At 38.8% G+C, this 24,172-nt stretch overlaps 1 protein-coding gene across 1 annotated transcript in view; it reads right to left on the minus strand.

Moving 5' to 3' along the window:
* Nucleotides 1–369: 369 nt before the first annotated feature.
* The window catches only part of Msh4 (mutS homolog 4), a 69,614-nt gene continuing 45,811 nt past the window's right edge, over nucleotides 370–24,172 (minus strand). The window contains exons 15-19 of the mRNA XM_028879178.2: nucleotides 11,190–11,308; nucleotides 9,746–9,874; nucleotides 6,379–6,553; nucleotides 5,080–5,168; nucleotides 370–777 (exon numbers count right to left, since the gene is read on the minus strand). Coding sequence (XP_028735011.1) covers nucleotides 586–777; nucleotides 5,080–5,168; nucleotides 6,379–6,553; nucleotides 9,746–9,874; nucleotides 11,190–11,308 — 704 coding nt within the window. The 3' untranslated portion in view covers nucleotides 370–585. The remainder of the gene's footprint in view (nucleotides 778–5,079; nucleotides 5,169–6,378; nucleotides 6,554–9,745; nucleotides 9,875–11,189; nucleotides 11,309–24,172) is intronic.

Genomic DNA, 24,172 nt, shown 5'->3' on the forward strand with positions numbered 1-24,172 from the left:
CTGTAATAAGACCTGGTGCCCTCTTCTGGCCTGCAGTCATACATGCTGTATACATAATAAATAAATAAATCTTTAAAAAAAAAAAAAAGTAGCTTTTCAGACCTAAAAAGGTTATTTTTAAAGCTAAAACATTTCTATCAATATTCTGAACTGTAACTTGTAATGTAGGGAAGCACAAACTTAACCTGACTTCACAAATGAAGACTATTGTACATTTTTTCTAACAAAAACTTTTCTTTCTCCTGGTGTTGGTGGCATATACCTTTAATCCCAGCACTCAAGAGGCAGAGGCAGGAGGATCTCTGTGTCCAAGATCAGTGATCTACAGAGTGCATTCCAGGACAGACAGGACTACATAGAGAAGCACCGTCTTGAAAAACAAATCAAAACAAGACAAAAAAAAAAGTAAGTAAAATCAAAAACCAAAAATCTTTTCTTTCAAGGGTTGTCACTTTTAAAGTTATTCTAATGACTATTGTCCATCTAGAATGCAAAGGTAAAATTCTGAAGTTAATATACTGTAATTTTCAATTAAAATCTAAAACTAAGCAACTGAGCCGCAGTTGGTATATAAGCTGTGAGCTCTTATTCCTCGGTCCTCTCTGGAAGGTCTGCAGCCCTGGGGAAGTCCTCTTCGTACTTCTTCTTGAGATTACTCAGATATGTCCGTAGTCTGTCTGGTTCCAGCTGAGAGTTTCGGGCGGCCTGGACAAGTCTTGTGGCAAGATGATACACAACTCTCCACCCATCCATCTCAGGGGAACTCCTTTGACTTTGCTGTTATTCAAACATATGAAATTAAACCATAAATGTGCATTTAATTCATATTTTGGTACTATCCTATCTCCTTCCATAAAAATAGGAACTCAAGGTCTCTCTATCTTATACACTCACACACACACACACACACACACACACACACACACACACACACACACAAGGGCTATCCTGGAGAATTAAATTTCTCATTAACGTTTACTACTTTTTGAAAGACTTGTCTCTTTGCAAACAATATTTAAAGAAAAAAATCTTGTTAAATCAGTCAAATTCATAAACAAAATACTGAAAAGTAATAGAAAATCCAGTAAGGAGACGGGTGTGCAAACACACTTGTGTTCAAAGATGTTGGGACAACAGCACTGCTCACTGCTGTGCAGCAGCCGTGATTTTAAATGTCACCCAGGGATAAGAGGAGTCATCAGAAAACCACCTGCCCAAATGGTACAAAAACACTGCTGGAGCCTAACAGAAAATATTGCCAGAGAAGTAAAATACATTTTAAAAATGAACATAAATTGAGATATAAAATGATGACTGATTTTAACCAATGATACTTAAGGACATCCAAAAATAATACTTAAAATGTACTATCTTCCAACAGGATTAGAAGATGGACTTGGGAATGGGGGTAGAATTTATTAAACTTATAATTTACATATTTGACTGAGCTAGATAAGGAAATCAACGTTTTTAACACTAACTACTTGGGAAATCCTAGTAAGTTTTCCAGAAGTATTATCTCCTCAACTCTTTTTCCATGGCAGACAATTCTCTCTATGACTCTATTTTCCCTTCTTTCACTAGAGTAAAATGAGTATGATTCTATAAGATAGAATAAGATTATCATATGTTTAATCATCTATTTGGTACCTAATTAATTACTCTCATTTATATCTGTCCCAGGCACCAAAGCTTGTGTCCGGGTGTCTATTGGGCCTACAACCATGTCCACACTTAATGTGATAATGGAACTCCAGCAGCTTACAGTCTTCCAGGCCTGTCTAAACCAACTGACTGTGGCAGTTATGGAAAGTTCTGTAAGAGAGATGTGCAATGCTCAGAGAAGGGAAGCCCACTTCCAGCTCAGATCAGGCAAAGCTTACATAAGATGGAGAATCTGGAGCCAATCTTGATTGGTAGAAAAGCCATGAAGAGAGGGTTCTGGGTAGAGAAACAGCTAAAGCAGGCATCGGAGAGACTTGGAACACAACCAGGGAAATAATAAGTGACAGAGATGCAAATTATGTGAAACTGACTGATGTGAGATAAGGGTGGCATAAAGAAACAAAAAGGAGACTCTAAAACAAAACTGGGCAAAAGGGCAAATCCCGAGCCATCTGAGACTTGGGAGATGAAGGCAGTGCCCAGGATCCTAAGTGTCCTAGAGCTGCATTTTGTGAAATAATTATACAAGACTTTAAAGGCTCAACTTTAACTTGATAAGAAGTGACTGACAGCTCCTGATTAGGCAGAGTAATTATGCACTGAGAGACAATGTGGAATGTGTATAGGATGAATCAGGAAAAAGAATTAGCAAATGGTCTTAATGAGATGTGCTTGTGAGGTACGAGTCACATATGGCTATGATGGGGAGGGATACTTGGAAGTGAACAGACAAGAGATTTTTTTGTCAACAGATAATTCAAATTTTTATTTAAAAATAAGTGAATATGGGGCTGGAGAGATGGCTCAGAGGTTAAGAGCACTGACTGCTCTTCCAGAGGTCCTGAGTTCAATTCCCAGCAACCACATGGTGGCTCACAACCATCTGTAATGAGACCTGGTGCCCTCTTCTGGCCTGCAGTCATATATGCTGTATATATAATAAATAAATCTTTTTTTAAAAAAAAGGTGAATATATTAAAGGAGTGTTGGCAAGATGCCTCAACAGGTAAAGGTGCTTGCCACCAAGCCTGATGACTTGAGTTTAATCCCTGGGACCCAGATGATAGAGAGAACAAACTCCTGTTAACTAACTCCTCTGACACTCACTCACACACACACACACACACACTCTCTCTCTCTCTCTCTCTCTCTCTCTCTCTCTCTCTCTCACATACACACACACACACACACACACACACACACACACACACACACACACGGGGGGGGGAGATTGATTGAGACTGTGGCATGTGCCCTCCAATATATCACACACAAATAAATAAATATAATTTAAAAAATCATCTCAAAAGGTATTATGGGAAATATGGAGAAAATACATGGAAAAAAGACCACTAACACTACAGATTATACAAAGGGGGCTGGGGCAAAGCCCTTGCAGACATACTGAGTGAGAAAAGAAAGGCTTTAGTGAAGAGGAGAGAGGGAGGGTGAAAGGCCCGCAGAGTCAAACCTTCCAGGAAAATAAGTAACAGCTGCCAGCACAGAGCTGGGGACAGGGAAAGAAGTAGTGGGAGCGACACGAGAGGGCCGGGTGGGCGAGGGTACAGGAAGGACAGGTGGTTTCCGGTTAGGTGCAGTTCCAGAGAAAGTTCAATAAAGGGATGATATGTTTCAGTCTGTACGTGAGTCATGGGAGAAGCAAGGAAGATCACTCTAGAGTAAGAGGAGGACAGACAGAACTGTAAGAACCAGCGGGAAAGATTTCTGTGAAGAAGCACTAAGTATATTCAGAGAAAGGAAAACCAAGTGAAGAAAACATGGGGCGAAAGGAAAGGAAAGCAGCCAGGAGAGCGGGTCTTGGCGGACAACAAAGGAGCGAACAGGCATTAGAACACCCGACATGCTGTTTCTCTATCAGGTGATGTCAGGAGATACACATATGTGTTACGTGGAGACACAACCAAGGGAGGTGCAAGGTGAGTGTAAGGCAGAAACACCACAGAGGTGCGGGAATTACAAAGAACTATGAAGATGACGCCAAGTTCTTCTAATGCCCATCAGTAAATTATCTTCAGCGACTGAGGGCATCAAACGCTCAAAACAAATGGACATGTCTTGACAAAGCTACCTAAGGAAGTCAGGTCAGTGAGCAGAACGACATCAATTATGCAGCAAAGCTAGAACATACAGATTTACAGTGCACAACACGAACCTGTCTTGAACACTTCTGGACACCATTAGGAAAGCTAAAGCCCGAAAGACTAACCGAGAGCTGGTTGGTAATTGGAGTTTGACAACATATAAAGGGAAGGAAAAGGGGATGAAAGTTCTTCAGAAGGAGAGCAATGTCCAAATGGCTGGTAAAGGGATTTGAATGATGATTAGGCAAGTGAACTCACAGACAGTCCAGGAAATCAAAGGACAAACACATTAAAAAATGACAGATGAACCTGATGCTGTTACATGCCTGCAAATCCCAGCACTGAGGAGACTGAGACAGAAGGACCTGGAATAACAGGCCACCCTGAGCTACCTCGCCATCTCCAAACCAACAAAAATCTAAAGCAAAAAAATCAACAATAACAAAAAGAGTGAAATACAGACAACTATTCTTGTAGAATATTTTCACCCTATATTTAGCTTAATATACTGAACACTGGATTTTTTGAAACACTATGAAATAAAGAAAGTTTTCAATTTTTTTTGATTTTTTGAGACAAGGTTTTTCTATGTAGCTTTGTGCCTTTCCTGGATCTCGCTCTGTAGACCAGGCTGGCCTCAAACTCACAAAGATCTGCCTGCCCCTACCTCCCAAGTGCTGGGATTAAAATCATGCACCACCACCGCCAAGCACAGGCAATTTTTTTAAAATGCACATTTCAAATAGATTTACTTTCTTAAAATAAAGTTAGCTGCAATTACAGGAACAGAATTTGTCTGTTACCAGTTGGTCTGCTAGGAAAAGTTATAACAATCTAGTATTTAAAAAAAACAAAAAACAAAACTTGTCTTTACTTAGGAATTGGATTTTCTATCTTAAATACTTTGATTATGAATATGTTTAGATCAAAAGCTATAATAAAACATATATTGAAATATTTCATACACTTAATCTACTATAACTTCCCCCCCCAAAAAAGTGACAGAGTTAAATTGAAACAGTCAATTCTCTATCCTTTAGTGACTGACACTCTCTTCACCTAATGTTGTCCCTCCTTCTGCATGCTAACCTATGCTCACACACACATGCAGAGGCTGGAGTCAGAGTATGTGAGAACACTGAGATTGAAATTGTAGCATTCATGGCATCAGAACAGTACAAGAGGGTCACGGGGTATATACAGACCTTGGGTCTGGGCAAGGGCTTATTTGAGTGGCTACGTGTACAACAAAGTATGCCATATAGTAAGGAAATGTAGACTTTAACTGTGGTTTTGTTTTTTGTTTTTTTACCAAAATTTGCCTTGTAATTTGTGTTGTGATCTCTCTGGCATCCAAGACAATCGATGGTGGAAGTGAGGAGGCCTCTGCAGCTTTTAAACCTAAAATTACAGAAAACAGACTTTAAATCATTTCTATCTAGTCTCAGCTGTGTGCTCCTCCATCTAGCAGACCAAAATTCCTCCATGAATGCCTTACACAAATTCCAAGTGCCAACAACCCCCCCCCCCCCCGCAGCACGCACCTGTTCCATGCAAATACCGTTCTATAGGCTGCCTGTGTGCTAACGGTTTACTGTCTCTATGGTTTTAAAAGGAACAGGAGCAGCCCACATGCTCACTGAGAAAATACTGATTGCTAGGCTTACTAAAACAGTGGCTGACCTGTGACAATTCACTGAATCCTGATGACTCCATATACATGACAAATTATCCCTATCTTACCCAATTTCCTAGATAATGGAATTGAGAATAATAAGGATTAGAAGCAAGGAAGTTGTCTAGTTCATTTCCCACTTTAAAAAGTAAAGCAGTTTTTGTTTTCTTTCTCACAGGCGCCATACACATAGAGAAGAGCCATTTTTGGAGAGTTCAGTGCACGGGTAAGTTGAAAACCTCCAGGACCTGAAAATGTGCATGCTACACAATGATTTACCTGGAAAGTAGTTGATAAGAGTTTGAGAATCTTAATCCATTTTAAGATTTTTAGATTGAATTATAAAATACCTTGAAACTGAAAACAAAAAGACTGTGGCAATGAGTGTGTAGGAAGTACAATATTTTCAATTATATAATTTGTAAATATAAACTGTTATACTGGGGCTGGAGAGAGGGCTCACTGGCTAAGAACACTGGCTGCTCTTCCAGAGGACTATGGTTCAATTCTTAGTGCCAACATCATAGTTTCCAACTGCCTGTAACTCCAGTTCCAGAGGATCCAACACTCTCTTCTGTCCACCTTGTGCACCAGCCACACAAGTGGTGCACACACATACACCCAGGCAAAACACTCATATACATGAAATAAAAATAAACAAATCTCTTTTTAAAAAATTATACTTTCTAACAAGCCAATACTTCTAGGCCTTTCAGGTATTATTGTAATTCTACAGTTACTGGCTCAGTTCAGTTGATATAAATATAAATCAAGGAACATAAACTTTTATAATCTGAGTTTGACAAAGACGCTGGAGTCTTAGAAAGCACATAAACACTGGGAAGAATGAGCGACAGCCAAATAAAGAGGAAAGGAGGTTTGCCTTAAGAGACATGTACTGTTTCGATGTCTACATGTAAATTCTATATGCAGTACCATAGTTTTTTTCTTCTGTGAGTCCCCTGGAAAGTTTGTAAGTATACAAAATTGCATCTTTATTTCTTGAGGTATTCTTTACATGTTGAACTTCAAAATGCATGTTTTCTACATTAAGATACAGGGCATCTATGGAGCATAGTTCCAGGAAATGGGTCGTGAACAGTGTAAATGCCTAGAACATACAACAGACAGTAAGGATCAGTACTTCTAAATTATCTAGAAAATTCAATTTTAACTATTTAAACATAACACATTAGCTTATCTTTCCAACTAGCTTTGCAAAGACACAGGAATGAAACCAGCATCTTGGAGGCAAACATGATCAGTTCATGGGTTAGAAGTTTATATCCAATCAAAGGTCAACTTTGTACATGCACAGTATATTGTGTGAAAGAGAATAAGTTCCAAAGTAAAGAGATGAAGTTTACCAGAGATAAAGCTACTAAGGGAGGTGGTCACTTATTAGGGAGGTACCACAGCTCTCCTGCCCACATACTCACAGAACTTTCCTTAACATTTTACAGACTTTGCACTTCTACAGGGAGTATGAGGACATGGTATTAATCAGTTATATTAGGTATTTGGATTCTCAAAGATTTGACTTTGTGTTTGTTTTTTCTTGTGTTCTTTCTTGGTGCCAGGGATTAAATCCAAGGAGAAACTCCTTGAAGTTTTTAATTTTAATAAAGAAAAGAGAGATCTGAATAACTGGTTATGTTTTAAGATATCACACATGAGAAACTGATAGAGGATTGGTTAAAATTTAAATATTAACATTTCTGAAATCCCAGCACTTGAGAAGCTGAAGCAGGGGGGCTGCTGAGAGTTTGGGACCAATTTGGGTCACAAAGAGTAACAGGCCATCTAGTAGGGCTGCATAGCAAGATTCTGTCTCAAAAGAAAGAAAATTAAATATTTAGTTGGCGAAATTTCTCAACCAAAGATAATAACAAAGAAAGGAAAGATTTGGTGTGTGATTAAACATGGAAATCCTCCACAATCTATGACCAATGTGGTCTGGATACTGCTGGGGTGTGTTCCGCACAGGTTAACTGCTGGCATGTGTTCCGCACAGGTTAACTGCTGGCATCTGAGCCTCCATGTGGCAATACAGAGAGACAGGGGACCTTTAAGAGGAGGGATGAGTGAGAGGTCATGGGCACAGCTCTTGGGAGGAGTTAGTCTGGTCTTGTGGAGCAAGTCTCATGGGAGGGCACTGATATAAAAGAGCAAGGCTGGTGGCTAATTGGCCTCTGCATGGCTTGGAGGCTAACAGCTGTGTTTGAAAATAACGTGCTTAGAAATATGCATCAAGGGTTGCAGATGTCGCTCTGTGGTAGAGTACTCAGGTACTATGTGCCAGGCCCTGGGTTAGATCCTTATCAGCGCACGCGCGCGCGCGCACACACACACACACACACACACACACACACACACACACACACACACACACACCATCATCACCACCAACAACAAAATTTGATAAACTCTACTAGGTTATTCAACATGAACATGGTTTTCAGGGCTTATGGATGGCAAACACTGCACTAGACATCCAGGGTTGGTCCTAGGTGAGATAACAACTGTGAGCACCTTAAAGTAAGAGGGAACACAAGCCTCTGAGTTTCTACTAGAAGAGGCATTTTAAAGTGTCGCTGGAGATAACTGTCATTTTAAACAAAATCTCAATCATTCCATTTTACCAATAAACACTCAGGAGCCAGATGCTGGGGTAAAAGCCTGCTAGCTCAGAGAGGCTCAGAAAAGCACCCAGCTTACCTTCCTCCTCCACTGTCATCCCAGAAGCCTCTCCTCTCTCCTACCATCTCAAACAAGTCTCCCCCAACTCAATGTCCCTCCCTTCTCCTTCCTGTGTCTGCCCTCCTGACTCCCTCTTACTCTCTCTGTTTCTTTATTATTAATCCTATGTCCACTTCCTGTCAAGTAGTTGTTTCCTCTGCCTCTTGACCTATGGTTGACTTTATTTAATCCTGTTTACAATAGTCAAGCAGAAAGCTCTTGGATTAAAGGTGTAATGTAGGACTGAGCCACACCACAACTAGAAACAGGTTTTTCCAATAAATAACGAGACCTTAGTGTTTCTAGTGTAATCAAATATCCTGTAACAGATAACTACTCTTAGATATTGCAGGCTATCACAGAAATGGGTACTATATCAGTTAGGGGTCTTGAAAGAATCAGACCCACAGGGCCCATGTATGTGTGTGCATGTGTGTGCTTATGCACATGTACTCATTACAAAGACTTGGTTCATGATCACAGAAGCTAACAAGTTCTGTAACCAACAGTTGGTAAGCTAAAGACTCAGGGGAGCTATGAGGCAATTCTAGCTGAATGCTATCAGGCTTCAATTTGGAAATGGCATTCTAGAGTCTGAAGACAGCAAGAAACCCATCCTGTAGACTAACAGCAGCCGGAAGAGAGTTCCTCTAATGCTTGGGGGAGTCAGCCTCTGTGATCTGTTCAGGCCCTCAGCTTACTGGAGGCCCATGCCCGTCAGGGAAGGCTGTCTGCTCAGTCTGCGATTCAGCTGTTCACTTCTAGAAATACCCCACAGACATTCTCCAAATAACGTCTAACCAACCGTCCACCATTTGTGGCTAGTCAGACTGACACTGACACACACCCACTTTTTGTCTTGAGTACACACACATCTTGTTCACATGATAAAGTCTGCTGACACTTGAAATTACCTAAAATATTGTGTATTAATATTAACATCACTTCTGACTTGTTGCATAGTCTTATTTAAATTAGAATAGTTTCTCATTTTGTATAATGAATCATTGGGGAGCTCTTGTTTAAGATTTTTAAAAAAACCTCCTTAGGGACATTTTAAAGTACTTTAATTATGAGAATGTGTTTTTTACATTTCTCATATCTGTATATATTTGAGTGACCATCTAAGAAATAATTTTCTAAATTAGCTTACTAATAGAGCAAAATTAATTTTTACATAATTTGTGAGAGCCTGTTTTCTTTAGGTAGGTAATGCATATTTCCTATGGCATTACATCAAGTGTTCAGTGCCATATTTTGTTCTGTGATGCCACTGACATTATTACATGTGGAAACAACTCCGAAAATACCTTCATATTTTGTTATCCAATTTGATTAAATTAAAGCCAACTGACTTTTGCATTATTTGTAGTTCTCAATTTTACTCCTTGTCTGTATCATGTACACACAATAGTAATTGTTTATACTTTTAGCATAAATAAAACAAAAATTCAGTGTGAATTTTCTATCCAAAATTGTTTAAAAAGCTATTTGTGGGTGCTGATAAGATCCAGTCATATTACATATATGGGACACACCGTTTGGAATGAACAGGGAAGTATACCTTTATGCTCAGCAGATGCTCACAGACAGCATAAGAAATTCCAATGCCTTCTTCTGTATTCGTGCCTCTACCAAGCTCATCAATTAATATGAGTGACTTGTCATTAGCATTATGCAGGATATATGCTATCTGGAAGACATAATTTTAATACTACACACTGTAACCAAGCCGGTGCCAATCTCCTAGAAAACAAGTGAAATCAGTTTCTTTATTAATACATCTATCTGAAATGTATTATAATAGGGAAATCCCGCTGAGGAGAAAATAACACATTGCTTTTCTTTCAGAAAAATCTCATGACTAATAATTCCACCCAAATAACTCATATATAAAGACAGACATCTACAAATGTATGAGACAACAACAGTATTATCTATAATACAGAGAAGCAAAGCAGTGAACTAAATGCTGAAATAAAACATAAAGATGGCCATATCCTTCTCCACAAATGACCAATCACCATCATAAAATGTTGAAAACCAATTCAAAACTTATTTACTTCAAAACTTACTTGTATTTGCTAAAAACAGAACAAGATATTGAGGACAATACATTGATTTAACAAGTTTAAATCCATGACCAACAAACGAGACTTAAATTGATAGAAATCTTCCTCCTTGGAGAATATCAATCTCTTTCTAAAAATACAGAATTCCACTTAATCATATCATAGCATAGTAGCTTTTTATGGAACAAGGGTTCCATTCAAAAGAGACACACTTCCTGGTGGATAGTGGTGCACAGCTGTGATGCTAGTACCCAAAAGGTAGAGGCAGGTGGATCTCTGTGAATTGGTGGCCAGCCTGGGAGGGTTATATATAGTGAAACCCTTTCTCAAATAATAAATTAAAAATAAAATAAAAGACATACCTTCGTGTATGTAGAATATTGCTAGAATCCCCACAAGCATCATATACACACTAAGCAACTGTATGTTTATTTGCCCCATTTTATATACACATGCAGAAAGGAAATCTAATTGCATAGTGACCCATACATCCTACCTAAATGCAGATGTCCTCAGAACTCTGTTTACTTCTTTTAGTCTCATACAGAGCCGGTGTTTGCCAGACCAGAAACAGAAAGGTGCATGCACACTGGTGGGAAATGAGCACTCTCATTCTCCTTGTTTATAAAGGCAAAGACAATGCATTTTAAAGCCTTCTAACACAATCTTTAATTTCAAAGTTCAGCTAAAGTAGAACAACCAGTTCTATGTAAAGCAGCCACTGCCTTCTGAAAAGTCAGATATTCCACATAGAAACAGGTACGGGCACGTCAGCCTTCTAAAGCTGTACTTCCTATGAAGCATTGGCTTCCACTCGACAAAGACACACTAAGAAGCTGTCTTTGACTGCCCTCTGGCTCTCAGGACCTAAAGTGCACCAGCAACTCTGGATGCCAGGACACTTCACACACTTTCAAACCAGGGAAGCTTTGTTACCTCTTTCATCTCTTTCATAAATGTTGATGAATTTGTTTCAATATCATCGTCAGTACTGATTCTTGTGAAAATCTGCTCAGCAATCCTAAAGGAGGCATATTCTGCTGGAACATAAGAACCTGTGAAATAAAAGGAGTACTGAAGTGTTTTAGAAACCAGATCCTACAACAACGTGCTTCTCAGCTCTAGGGTAGGACTGTGTGGTGCACAGAGTGACATAGGTGGAGTTACAGAGCATGGCGTTGGCTCTCCTGCTTTCTGCATAAGCTAGTGCTTAAACTACCCCTTCCCATAGGGGAGATGGGCCTGCCATACAAAGTTATCTACAAACCCAAATGGGATAGATAGTATTTGATCTGATGCTCAACTCCATTGGAAAGAGATCACTTTAAACTTCTTAAATGACTAGGTTATATAGTTAACTGATAACATTCAAAAGAGAAACCTCAAAGGCATGCATGTGAAGCTCATAAATGAAATTGAAGGACATGTGGATGAGGGTCGAATTGATGAAAATTATTGTAACATACAAATAATGTCTGTCTCTACAAACATGAAGAAATGTGTGCAAAACAGGACAATAAAACATATAACCAAAAAGTGAGTGATGTCACCCATCCTTCTGCATTATGTGACATGAAAGTCATTCTAACATCATAAGATAAAATAAGAATGTAGAATGGGAAACGTATCTCACAGAGCCCCATGTGGATAAAAATGATATAATGGAAGGAAGGTATGGTGGTATTGTGTTCCCCGAAATATTGTGCACGTTAATAAACTTATCTGGGGCCAGAGAACAGAACAGCCACAATATTAAACATAGAGGATAAGCAGTGATAGCACATGCCTTTAATCCTAGCATTCCAGAGGCAGTGATCTACCTGGATCTCTGTGTTCAAGGATACAGCCAAGCATGGTGACTCACGTCTTTAATCCCAGAAAATGAGCCTTTAATCCCAGGGAGTGAGGGCAAAAAGCAGAAAGGTATATAAGGCATGAAGACCAGAAACTAGAAGCTTTTAGCTGGTTAAGCTTTTAGGCTTTGAGCAGCAGTTCAGCTGAGATTCATTCTGGATGAGGACTCAGAAGCTTCCAGTCTGAGGAAACAGGATCATCTGAGGAATTGGCAAGGTGAGGTGGCTGTGGCTTATTCTGCTTCTCTGATCTTTCAGCATTCACCCCAATGGTTTATTTTTGGCTTCAGGTTTATTTTTAATAATAAGGCCATTTAAGATTCATGCTACAGGAAGGAAAGCAAGTGAGATCACCACAGGATCTGGGTAAGAGAAGGGTGGAGAGCAGGGCCTGGCTGAGGAGTGAGACCACAGGGGAAAAGAGCAATCGTCAGGTGACTGGTCTACATTACAAGTGCTAACAGCACCAGCAGCCCGCTCTCTTCACACTAGGCATCTTCTATGCTTACCTCTGACCAAGTGGCCCACTGAGATGGGTGTGGCTTTCTTCATTTTAGCAAAGAGAACATGGAAGTCAGGGTTACAAAGCTCTGAGGATGTAGCTCTTCCACACTGCCACATTTTAAAATTAGCTTAAAGGCAGACACTAGGAGCTGGAGAGAGACATCAGTAGGTAGGAGCACATGTATGGGAACCTGAGTTTAAATGCCTTGCTCCCATGTGACAAGCTAGGGAACCCAGTGATGTAACTCCAACACTCGGGAGCAAGGACAAGTAGATCCTGGAAGCTCACTGGCTGGCCAGCCAAGTCCAAACAGAGATTTCTGGTTCAATGAGAGGCCTTATTTCAAGACAAAAAAAGGCAAAGCATGATAGAGGATGACATCCAACATCCATCTTCTAGCTTTCCCATGTGGTTGTGTGCACCTACACACACACACACACACACACACACACACACACACACAAACATACACACATGCACAGAACACAAACACACACATGCAGGGAGCACACATACATACACAGAGCAGGGACTATAAAACTAGAGTAGGCTCTAATACTTTATACTGATATAATGAATAGTGCTGAAAGTAAATAATGAGGTTAAGGAATCTGAAAAACACAGGACAAATGAGACAACTGAAGAAAAGGGAAAAATCATCTATCCCAGGAAACAGAGTGAAACGGCGTATGGGTATTTATTATCTAAAAAATTTTATGTCTTCCTAAATGTTTGTTTCTGCTTTTCTCTAAAGATTTAACACTATTGGTCTTCTAATAGTCCCAGTTCAATTAAAATTGAAAGCTGACTTTGGAGTTGGAGAATGGCTCTCTCCTTCTTTAAACTCAAGCATGTTGTTAAAAGGAAAATGCAAACTCCCTGTATCATGCCAGAATAAAAGAGCCATCTTCTGCTGTGGGACAAGACAAAAGCCAAATTAATTAAGGGACTATCCTATTACTAATCTCAACTCTTTGATTCTATTCTGATTCTTTAAACTTTTCTGAAAGTATAAATTTTATATCAAAATTTACAAGATTAATATATATATATACATTTTAAACTTTGTTAAGATATGAATGGTCATATAGAGTACTAACTAATTCTAAAAAAAAAAGGCTTCAATTAGCTGCATATATATGTCTTTCTGTTCGAGTCTCTTATCAGTTTTCTGCAGGAAATCACGGCCAGGCCTAACATCAACTGAAGTCTCCAGAAAGAAGATGGGGCCCCACAACAACAACAATTCCACGTGGACAATAATAATATCATTAAGCTGACAAACATCATCTACAGATCAGCTTTGAACTACAAGGTGCTCAGAGCAATTTTGAGATGACTAGCTGAGATGATCCAGTCTGAAAGACTACTTAAATAAGGACTTGAGATAAACCCTAAACTTTGGCATTATACACAGACTGGATAATGAAGGATATAGTTACCTTTCCTAGAATTTGACAATTAACCTAAAATTTTTCAGGATAAAGATAACTTCGCCCATACCCATCAGGAAACAATTTTAAGAATACGACGCCCACATTCCCAAAGAGGTGGTGTGGGGCGGGTGGTTTTTTGGTCTTTTTAATGGGTTTTGGGTCTGGGATAATTTTCATTGTTTAGGGGGTCGGTTACAAGTTGTTGTCAAGGGTTAGGAAAAAAGCTAAACAAAGGAGATTAAAGGTTCTTGTTAAGAAAAGAAAGAAAGAAAGAGAGAGAGAGAGAGAGAGAGAGAGAGAGAGAGAGAGAGAAAGGAAAGAAGAAAGAAAAGACAATTACTAGTTTTAAATACTTTACATTGGATTGGATTGTTTTATATTGTATACAAATTTGAAATTGATATTGTTAGAAAATGCTATATGTATATTTCTAATTGTATTTATACCATTCATTTAACAATGTAATGTAATTTTCTGATCCTTCAATGTTATTATTACCAACTATTAGGATATAAAGAAATGAAAGTTAGTAGTTAGACATTACAATAGAACTTGTAGTCATATTAGATATGTTTTAAAAATTGAGCAGATATATTTTAAACAGGTCATCTTCAAACCCTTCAGAGATCTACAGAATATGGCATTTAAAATGTTTTAATAACTTAGAAAATTTTTCTTTTTTGAGACATGTCGGCTCCTGGCAGTACCAGTCTACTTCAGAAAAAATATGGGCATTGAAGAAACTGCATATGGAGTTAACTTCCATTGTGGCAAAAGTTAGCCACTGGACAACAAAGTATCTATCCTTGAATCAACAGGACAAAATGGACAGACAGGACATGAAACAAAGGACTACTGATAGTTGCCAAAACAAGTTTGGTTATGGCTTTATTTTATCAAAAGGCATCTTCTGAGGCCAGGACAATATGGCACCTTCCCTGAAGTGGCCTTCACCAATCCGGAAACGGTACAGTGCCTTCTTCTTTAAAGGCAGCTTAACAGGCAGTGGGCCGATGGCTTCTGTTGTGCAATGGAACAGCAGCTGAAAGCTCATGCCTCTCAATAGTAGACTGGCATTTAATAGAGGGATGTGGAGAAGAAGGGGATGCTGAGATGAAGCCATATATACACAGCCAAGAAGAATGGACAGCTGAATTAAAAAACCGTCAACAATTTCCAGAATTTAAAATCCTGAATCATGACGTGACACTAGTGGAATTCAGGTGTTTTCTGGTACATGGACTGCTCTCACCCAATGTGAGGTTGAACTGTTGACCTTGTATACATCCTACTTCACAAATGAGTCTGCCAGATATGCTAAGCCTATAGGCTGAAGATGATGCCCCAACACTGTGGAGAAACCTCAGATGACTGTCCAGGCAGCTGGCTGTTTCTGTCAACTCACAAATTTTTTGGAAGTCGCTTGCATGCACTTCCTGTTTTTATTTTTGTTAGCTACTATTATTTCTTTCTTGGGTCTCTGAGGGAGTTGAAGGTTAGTTAGTTATAGTTGAAGATTAATTAGGATAGAAAGTGAATTAGATACATTTTGGACTTACCAAAATAGGATAGATAAGGGAATTATTTTCTCTGATTTGTCAAACACAAATGGACTAGACATCGTTTAGGTATTTGTTACTTGTATATATTGTATATTGTACTTTTGTATATAGTTTTTCTTTTGTTAGTTATAACCTTTTGCCTTTTTTCTTTTTATTAAAATAGAAAAGGGGAAATATGGTGGTATTTTATTTGTACTGAAATGTGATTTTCATTGTATGTTAATAAATAAAGTTGCCTGGGGGTCAGAGCTATTAGAGCCATAGCAAGAGCGTGGTGGTGGTGGCGCACACCTTTAATCCCAGCACTTGGTAGAAGAGCTAGGTAGATCTCTGTGTGTTGAGGGATACAGCCAGCATTGGAGACATACGCCTTTTAGACCTGGAGGGCGGTACTTACAGGCAGTGATGAGGCAGTCATGTGTTTGGGTTTACAACCAATGAGAAGGCAGAACAGAAAGACTATTTAAAGACAGACACACAGGAAGTAACTCTCTTTCAGGGAAGCTAGGAGCACTGCAGGAGGTAAGATTTTAGCTCTGAGCTCTGACCTCTCGGCTTTCTTTTACATTGGTTGTGTGTTTCTTATTTTAATAAGACGGTTGGTTACATCTACAGAGCTAGAATTTGACTCAGAAGTATGTGGCACAAAACAAAATACAAACTATTCCTCCAAAATGTAGGAGCAACTTGCTATGTTTCTGTTGTTTATAAAAGGTACTAGCTTAGGGAAGGACCGGGGTATGAATCAGGACACTGTCTCTCAGAGACCAAGACCCTAGACAAATAACCCTCAGTGTTTTATTTATTCACCTATAATTTGGAGGCAATAATAACACTTATTGGACTTTGATGAGTATCAATCAGATAAGGAAGCTATGCTTTATGATAATAAACACAGTACAGAAGAAAGTGTCCAGCACAGTGAACTCAACATTACCCACTGGAACAAGTATGGTAGCCTACAGCCAAGAACTGATCCTGGATGACTGTAGCCAACATTTGCATCCTGACCTTCATTATTCAGACAATGAGCAAATATTCATTAAAGACCTACTCTGTGTCCAACTTCCACTGCTTGGGTGCAGGCCACACCAGACAGAAGAACAGGTGAGTGACCTGCCTGCCAGCTGAACTGCCTAACCCCTAGATTCTGTTCCCAAAGATCCATTGCCCATGCCCTCCCACCTCATGACCCTCCCCAAGGCCAGCCCCCTCTCCAACTCTGGAGGACTTCCACTGCTCAGGTGCAGGCCACATCAGTCAGAAGAACAGAGACCCCTTGTTGCACCAAAAGTGAAGCCAACCACCAGAAGGTCAGCCCCCAACTTGGACAGAGAGTCCCTACTAGATCAGAGGCCATGCCACTGGCCAGAAATCCAGGCTACAAAGACCAGAAGACCAAAGAGCAAACAGCAACCAAGGAACAAAACATCTATCCAACAAAGATGAACTTAGAAATCAGCACCTAGACCTATAATCATCTCAAACCCAGATGCCTAAATGCCAGTGTAAGAATATAATCAACAACAGCCAGCACAGTATGGCACCACCAGAGCCCAGCTATCCTACCACAGCAAGACCTGAATATTCCAATGCAGTTGAAGCACAAGAAAATGACCTTAAAAACAACTTTATGAAGATGATAAGGTCCTTAAATATAAAATGAAAAAAAAAAAATTCCTTAAAGAAATCAAGGAAAAGCAACCAAAAAAACTTGGAGGAAATCAAATCTCTAAAAGAATGCCAAGAAAGCCAAGAAAAAACAAACAGGTGAAGGAAAGTGTTCAAGACCTGAAAATCAAAAATAGAAGCAATAAAGAAAACACAAACTGAGGGAATTCTGGAAGTGAAAAGGAACTATAGACTCAAGTATCACCAAGAAAATACAATAGATAGAAGAGAGAATCTCAGGCGGTGAAGATACAATAAAAGAAATAGATTCACCAATCAAAGAAAATGTTAAATCTAAAAATAATCCTAACACATAAAACATCCAGGAAATCTGGACATTATAAAAAGATGAAACCTAAGAATAATAGGAATAGAAGAAGGAGAAGAATCCCAGTTCAAAAATCCAGAAAATATATTTAACAAAACCATAGAAGAAACATTTCTTAACCTAAAGGAGATACCTATAAAGATACAATAAAATTAAAGAACACCAAATAGATTGGACCAGAAAAAAAGTTCTTGCCCCACATAATAATCAAAACACAAAAGATACAGAACAAAGAAAGAGTATTAAAAGTTGCAAGGAAAAAAGGCCAAGTAACATACAAAAGCAGACCTACTAAAATTACACCTGACTTCTCAATGGAGACTCTAAAATCCAGAAAAGCCTGGACAGCTATCTTCAAGACTGTAAGAGACCAAGGTTGCCAGCCCAGAATACTATACCCAGAAAAACTTTCAATCACCATAGATGGAGAAAATAAGATATTTCACGACAAAGTCAAATTTAAACAATATCTATCCACAAATCCAGCCCTACAGAAGGAAAACTCCAACTCAAGGAAGTTAACTACACCCACAAAAACACAGGCAATAAATAATCTCACACCAGCAAAATCCAAACAAGGGAAACACACACACACACACACACACACACACACACACACACACACACACACCATCACTACCACCACCAACAACAAAATAACAGGAATTAATAATCACTGGTCACTAATATCTCTCAATATCAATGGACTCAATTCTTCCATAAAAAGGCACATGCTAACAGAATGGATATGAAAACAGGATCCATCCTTCTGCTGCATAATAGAAACATACCTCAACATCAAAGATAGACACTACCTCCGACTAAAAGGTTGGAAAAAGATTTTCCAAACAAATGGATCTAAGAAGCAAGCTGGTGTGGCTATTTTAATATGTAACAAAAAAGACTTCAAACCAAAATTAAACAAGAGATGAAGAAGGATATTTCATATTCATCAAAGAAAAAAAAAACACCAAGATGATGTTTCAATTCTTTTTTTTCCCCTTTTATCTTACAATACCATTCAGTTCTACATATCAGCCGCGGGTTCCCCTGTTCTTCCCCCTCCCACACCTCCCCTTTCCCCCATCCCACCTCCCCATTCCCACCTCCTCCAGGGCAAAGCCTCCCCCGAGGACTGCGATCAACCTGGTAGACTCAGTCTAGGCAGGTCCAGTCCCCTCCTCCCAGACTGAGCCAAGCGTCCCTGCATAAGCTCCAGGTTTCAAACAGCCAACTCATGCAATGAGCACAGGACTCGGTCCCACTGCCTAGTTGCCTCCCAAACAGATCAAGCCAATCAACTGTCACACCTATTCAGAGGGCCTGATTCAGCTGGGGGCCCCTCAGTCTTTGGTTCATAGTTCATGTGTTTCCATTCGTTTGGCTATTTTTTTTTTCAATAATTGAGTAAAACTGAAATTTATTATAAGCCACAGTCGTCCTAGGGACCTCCATGCTATATATATATATAGCCTCCATGGTTCTATGGGTTGTGGTCTGATTGTTCTTTATTTTATATCTAGAATCCACTTATGAGTAAGTACATATCATGACTGTCTTTCTGAGTTTGGGTTACCTCACTCAGGATGATTTTTTTCTAGTTGTATCCATTTGCCTGCAAATTTCATGCTTTCATTGTTTTTCTCTGCTGAGTAGTACTCCAATGTGTATGTATACCACATTTTTTTCATCCATTCTTCCGTTGACGGGCATCTAGGTTGTTTCCAGGTTCTGGCTATTACAAATAGTGCTGCTATGAACATAGCTGAGCATGTATCTTTATGGTATGAATCAACATTCCTTGGGTATATGCCCAAGAGTGGGATGGCTGGGTCTTGAGGTAATTCGATTCCTAATTTTCTGAGAAACTGCCATACTGATTTCCACAGTGGTTGTACAAGTTTACATTCCCACCAACAGTGGAGGAGTGTTCCCTTTGCTCTGCATCCTCTCCAACATAGACTGTCATTGGTGTTTTTGATCGTAGCCATTCTAACAGGTGTAAAGTGGTATCTCAGAGTCGTTTTGATTTGCATTTCTCTGATGATTAAGGATGTTGAGCATTTCTTTAAATGTCTTTCAGCCATTTGTGATTCTTCTTTTGAGAATTCTCTGTTTAGCTCTGTAGCCCATTTTTTAATTGGACTGTTCAGTATTTTGATGTCTAGTTTCTTGAGTTCTTTATATACTGTGGAGATCAATCCTCTGTCAGATGTGGGGTTGGTGAAGATCTTTTCCCATTCTGTTGGCTGTCTTTTTGCCTTATTGACTGTGTCTTTTGCCCTGCAAAAGCTTCTCAGTTTTGAGAGGTCCCATTTATTAATTGTTGTGCTCAGGGTCTGTGCCGTTGGTGTTTTATTTAGGAAATGGTCTCCGGTGCCAATGTGTTCAAGAGTGCTTCCTACTTTCTTTTCTATTAAGTTTAGTGTAACTGGATTTATGTTCAGGTCTTTGGTCCACTTGGACTTGAATTTTGTAAATGGTGAAAGATATGGAGTGTTTAGATTCGTTCTGGTTCCGTCCCATGGAGATAGCTTCTTCCCCCGGTGCTGGGGTTAGAGGCGTTCCTGTTCCAAGCTTTTGATTAAGAGTTTGTTTTCACTAGCTCTTCAGCGGGTAATAGCTCTGTTTCTGGTTATTATTGTGACTGTGGTTCAGCTGCCGCCCGCTGTGCCTGCCTGCCTCCACTCCGGGCCTGCCTGCCTCTGCAGGGCCTGTCTACCTCTGTGGGCCACTGGGCCACCGCCGGGCCTGTATGTCTCTGCCGCTGCCGCGGGGCTACCTGCCTCTGCTTGTTGCCTGTCTACCTCTGCGGCCCGCCACCGGGCCTGTAAGTCTCTGCCCACCACTGCCAGGCCTGTGTGTCTCTGCCGGCTGCCACCAGGCCTGTATATGTCAATGTTTCAATTCTTAACATCTATGCCTCAGAAGAAAGGGCACCCACATTTGTAAAAGAAACATCACTAAAGCTTAAATCTCACATTGAACCTCATACATTAACAGTGGGAAGCTTCAATACCTAACTCTCACCAATGGACAGGTTATCAAAACAAAAACTAAACAGAAAAATAATAGAGCTAACAGACATTATGAATCAAATGGACATTCAGATATCTACACAATATTTCACCCAAACACAAAAGAATATATATTTTCAGCACCTCATAGAATATTTTCCGAAACTGACCACATACTCAGTCACAAAGCAAGTCTCAAAAGATACAAGAAAACTGAAATAACTCTCTGTATCCTATCTGACCACCATGGATTAAAGTTGGATTTCAACAATAACAGAAACAACAGAAAGCCTACAAACTCATAGAAACTGAACAATTACATACTGAATGACTCCCAAGTCAAGGCAAAAATAAAAGAATGAAATATTTCCTAGAATTCAATGAAAACAAATGAGAATGTACAACATACCCAAACTTATGGGACACAATGAAAGCAATGTGAAGAAGAAGTTCATAGCACTAAGGTCCTTTATAAAGAATTGGAGAGATCTTCATAGTACCAAATTAACAGCATACCTAAAAGCTCTAGAATAAAAAGAAGCAAACACACCCAAGAACAGTAGATGGAAGGAAATAATCAAACTGAGGGCTGAAATCAATAAAATAGAAACAAAGAGAACAATACAAAGAATCAATGAAACAAAAAGTTGGTTCTTCAAGAAAATCAACATGATAGACAAATCCTTATCCAAACTAATTAAAAGGCAGAGAGAGAATATTCAAATTAACAAAAATCAGAAACAAAAAGAGGAGTCATAACAGCAGATACTGAGGGAATCAAAAGAATCATTAGATCATACTTCAAAAACCTGTACTCCACAAAATTGGAAATCTAAATGAAATAGACAATTTTCTTGATATATACCACTTATCAAAGTTAAAAACAATTTAAATAGACCTACAACTCCAAAAGAAATATAAGCAGTCATTAAAAGTCTCCTAACCAAATAAAGCCCAGGGTCAGACAGTTTTAGCACAGAGTTCTACCAGACTTTCAAAGAAGAGCTAATACCAATATTTCTCAAATTGTTCCACAAAATAGGAACTTTGCCAAATTCACGTTATGAGGCCATAGTCACCCTGATACCCAAATGAGACAAAGACTCAAAGGGTGGGGATTATAGACCAATTTTCCTCATGAACATTGATGCAAAAATATTCAATAAAATATTCATAAACTGAATGCAAGAACACATCAAAAAAATCATTCACCATGGCCAAGTAGGCTTCATCATTCAGAGATGCAGGGATGGTTCAACATATGAAAAATCTGTCAATGTAATCCAATATATAAACAAACTGAAATTAAACACACACACACACGAAATCAACTTATTAGATGCTAAAAAAGCCTTTGACAAAATCCAAAACCCCTTCATGATAAAAGTCTTGGAAAGGTCAGGAATACAAGGAATACCTAAACATAATAAAGGCAATATGCAGCAAGCTGACAACCAACATCAAATTAAATGGAGAGAAACTTAAAGAATTTCACTAAAATCAGAGACAAGGTTGCTCACTCTCCCCATATCCATCCAATATTGTATTTAAAGCTCTAGCTAGAGCAATAAGACAACTAAAGATCAAGGAGATACAAATTGGAAAGGAAGAAGTCAAAGAATCACTATTTGCATATGATATCATAGTATATATAAGAGACCCCAAAGTTTCTCCCAGAGAACTCCTACAGCTGATAAACACCCTCAGCAAAGTGGCTGGATACAAAATGAACTAAAAAAATCAGCAGCCCTCCTATATAGAAATAACAAATGGTCTGAAAAAGAAATCAAGGAAACACCACCCTTCACAGTAGCCACAAATAATATAAAATATCTTGGGGTAACTCTAACTAAGCAAGTAAAAGACCTGTATGATAAAAAACTTCAAGTCTTTGAAAAAAGAAATTGAAAAAGATATCAGAAGATGGTAAGATCTCCCATGCTCATGGATCAGTTGGATTAACATAGTAAAAATGGCCACCCTACCAAAAGCAATCTATAGATTCAATGCAATCTCCAATAAAATTCCAGCACAATTATTTACAGACCTTGAAAGAATAATGCTCAACTTCATATAAAAAAACAAGCCAAACAAACCCGGGATAGCTAAAATAATCTTGTACAACCAAAGAACTGGGGATATCACCATCCATGATTTCAAGCTGTACTACAGAGCTGTAATAAAGACCACCTGGTATTGGCATAAAAACAGTCACAATGATCAGTGGAATTGAACCAATGACCCAGACATAAATCCACACACCTATAGACACTTGATTTTTGATAAGGAAGCCAGAAATATACAATGGAGAAAAGAAAGCATCTTCAACAAATGGTGCTGATCTCACTGCATGTCAGCATGCAGAAGAATGCAAATCGATCCATATCTATCACCATGCACAAAACTTAAGTCCAAATGGATCAAAGACCTCAATATAAAACCAGATACACTGAACCTGACAGAAAAGAAATGAAGAATATCCTTGAATGCAGTGGCACAGGAGACAGAATAGAACACCAATAGTACACATACTAAGATCAAAAGTTAATAAATGGAACCTCATGAAACTGAAAGGCTTCTGTAAGGCAAAAAAAAAAAAAAAAAAAAAAAAAAAAAAAAAAAAAAAACACTATCAATTGGACAAAATGGCAGTCTACAGAATGGGAAAAGATTTTTACCAACCCCTTATCTGACAGAGGGCTAATATCAAAAATATATAAAGAACTCAAGAAACTAGACATCAACAAATTAAATAATCCAATTAAAAAATGGAGTACAGGGGTTAGAGAGATAGCTCAGAGGTTAAGAGCACTGGCTGTTATTCCATAGGTCCTGAGTTCAATTCCCAGCAACCACATGGTGGCTCACAACCATCTACAATGAAATATGGTGCCCTCTTCTGGTGTGCAGGCATATATGCAGGCAGAACAGTGTATATATAATAGATAAATAAATCTTTAAAAATAAAACAAAAACAAAAAGACAAAAAACTATTGTTAAAAAATTGGAATACATATCTAAACACAATTTTCAACAGAGTAAACTCAAATGGCTGAGAAGCACTTAAAGCAATGTTCAACATCCTCATCCATCAGGGAAATGGAAATCAAAATGACTTTGAGATTCCATCGTATGCCTGTCAGAATGGCTAAGATCAAAATACAAGTGACACTTTATGCTAGTGAGGGTGTGGAGCAAGGGGAACACTCCTCTACTGTTGGTGGGAGTGCAAACTTATACAGCCACTGTGGAAATCACTATGGCAGTTCCTCAGAATATTGGGAATCAATCTACCTCAAGACCCAGCTATACTACTCTTGGGCATATACCCAAAGGAAGCTCCATCCTATCACAAGGACACTTGCTCAACTATGTTCACAGTAGTTTTATTCATAATAGTCAGAAACTGGGAACAACCTAAATGTCCTTCAACTGAAGAATGGACAAAGATAATATGGTACATTTATACAATGGACTATTACTCAACTGTTAAAAACAAAGACATCATGAAATTTCAGGCAAATGAATAGAACTTGAAAAAGGTCAT

This window comes from Peromyscus leucopus, chromosome 6, assembly GCF_004664715.2.
Source record: "Peromyscus leucopus breed LL Stock chromosome 6, UCI_PerLeu_2.1, whole genome shotgun sequence".
Taxonomy (NCBI): Eukaryota; Metazoa; Chordata; class Mammalia; order Rodentia; family Cricetidae; genus Peromyscus; species Peromyscus leucopus.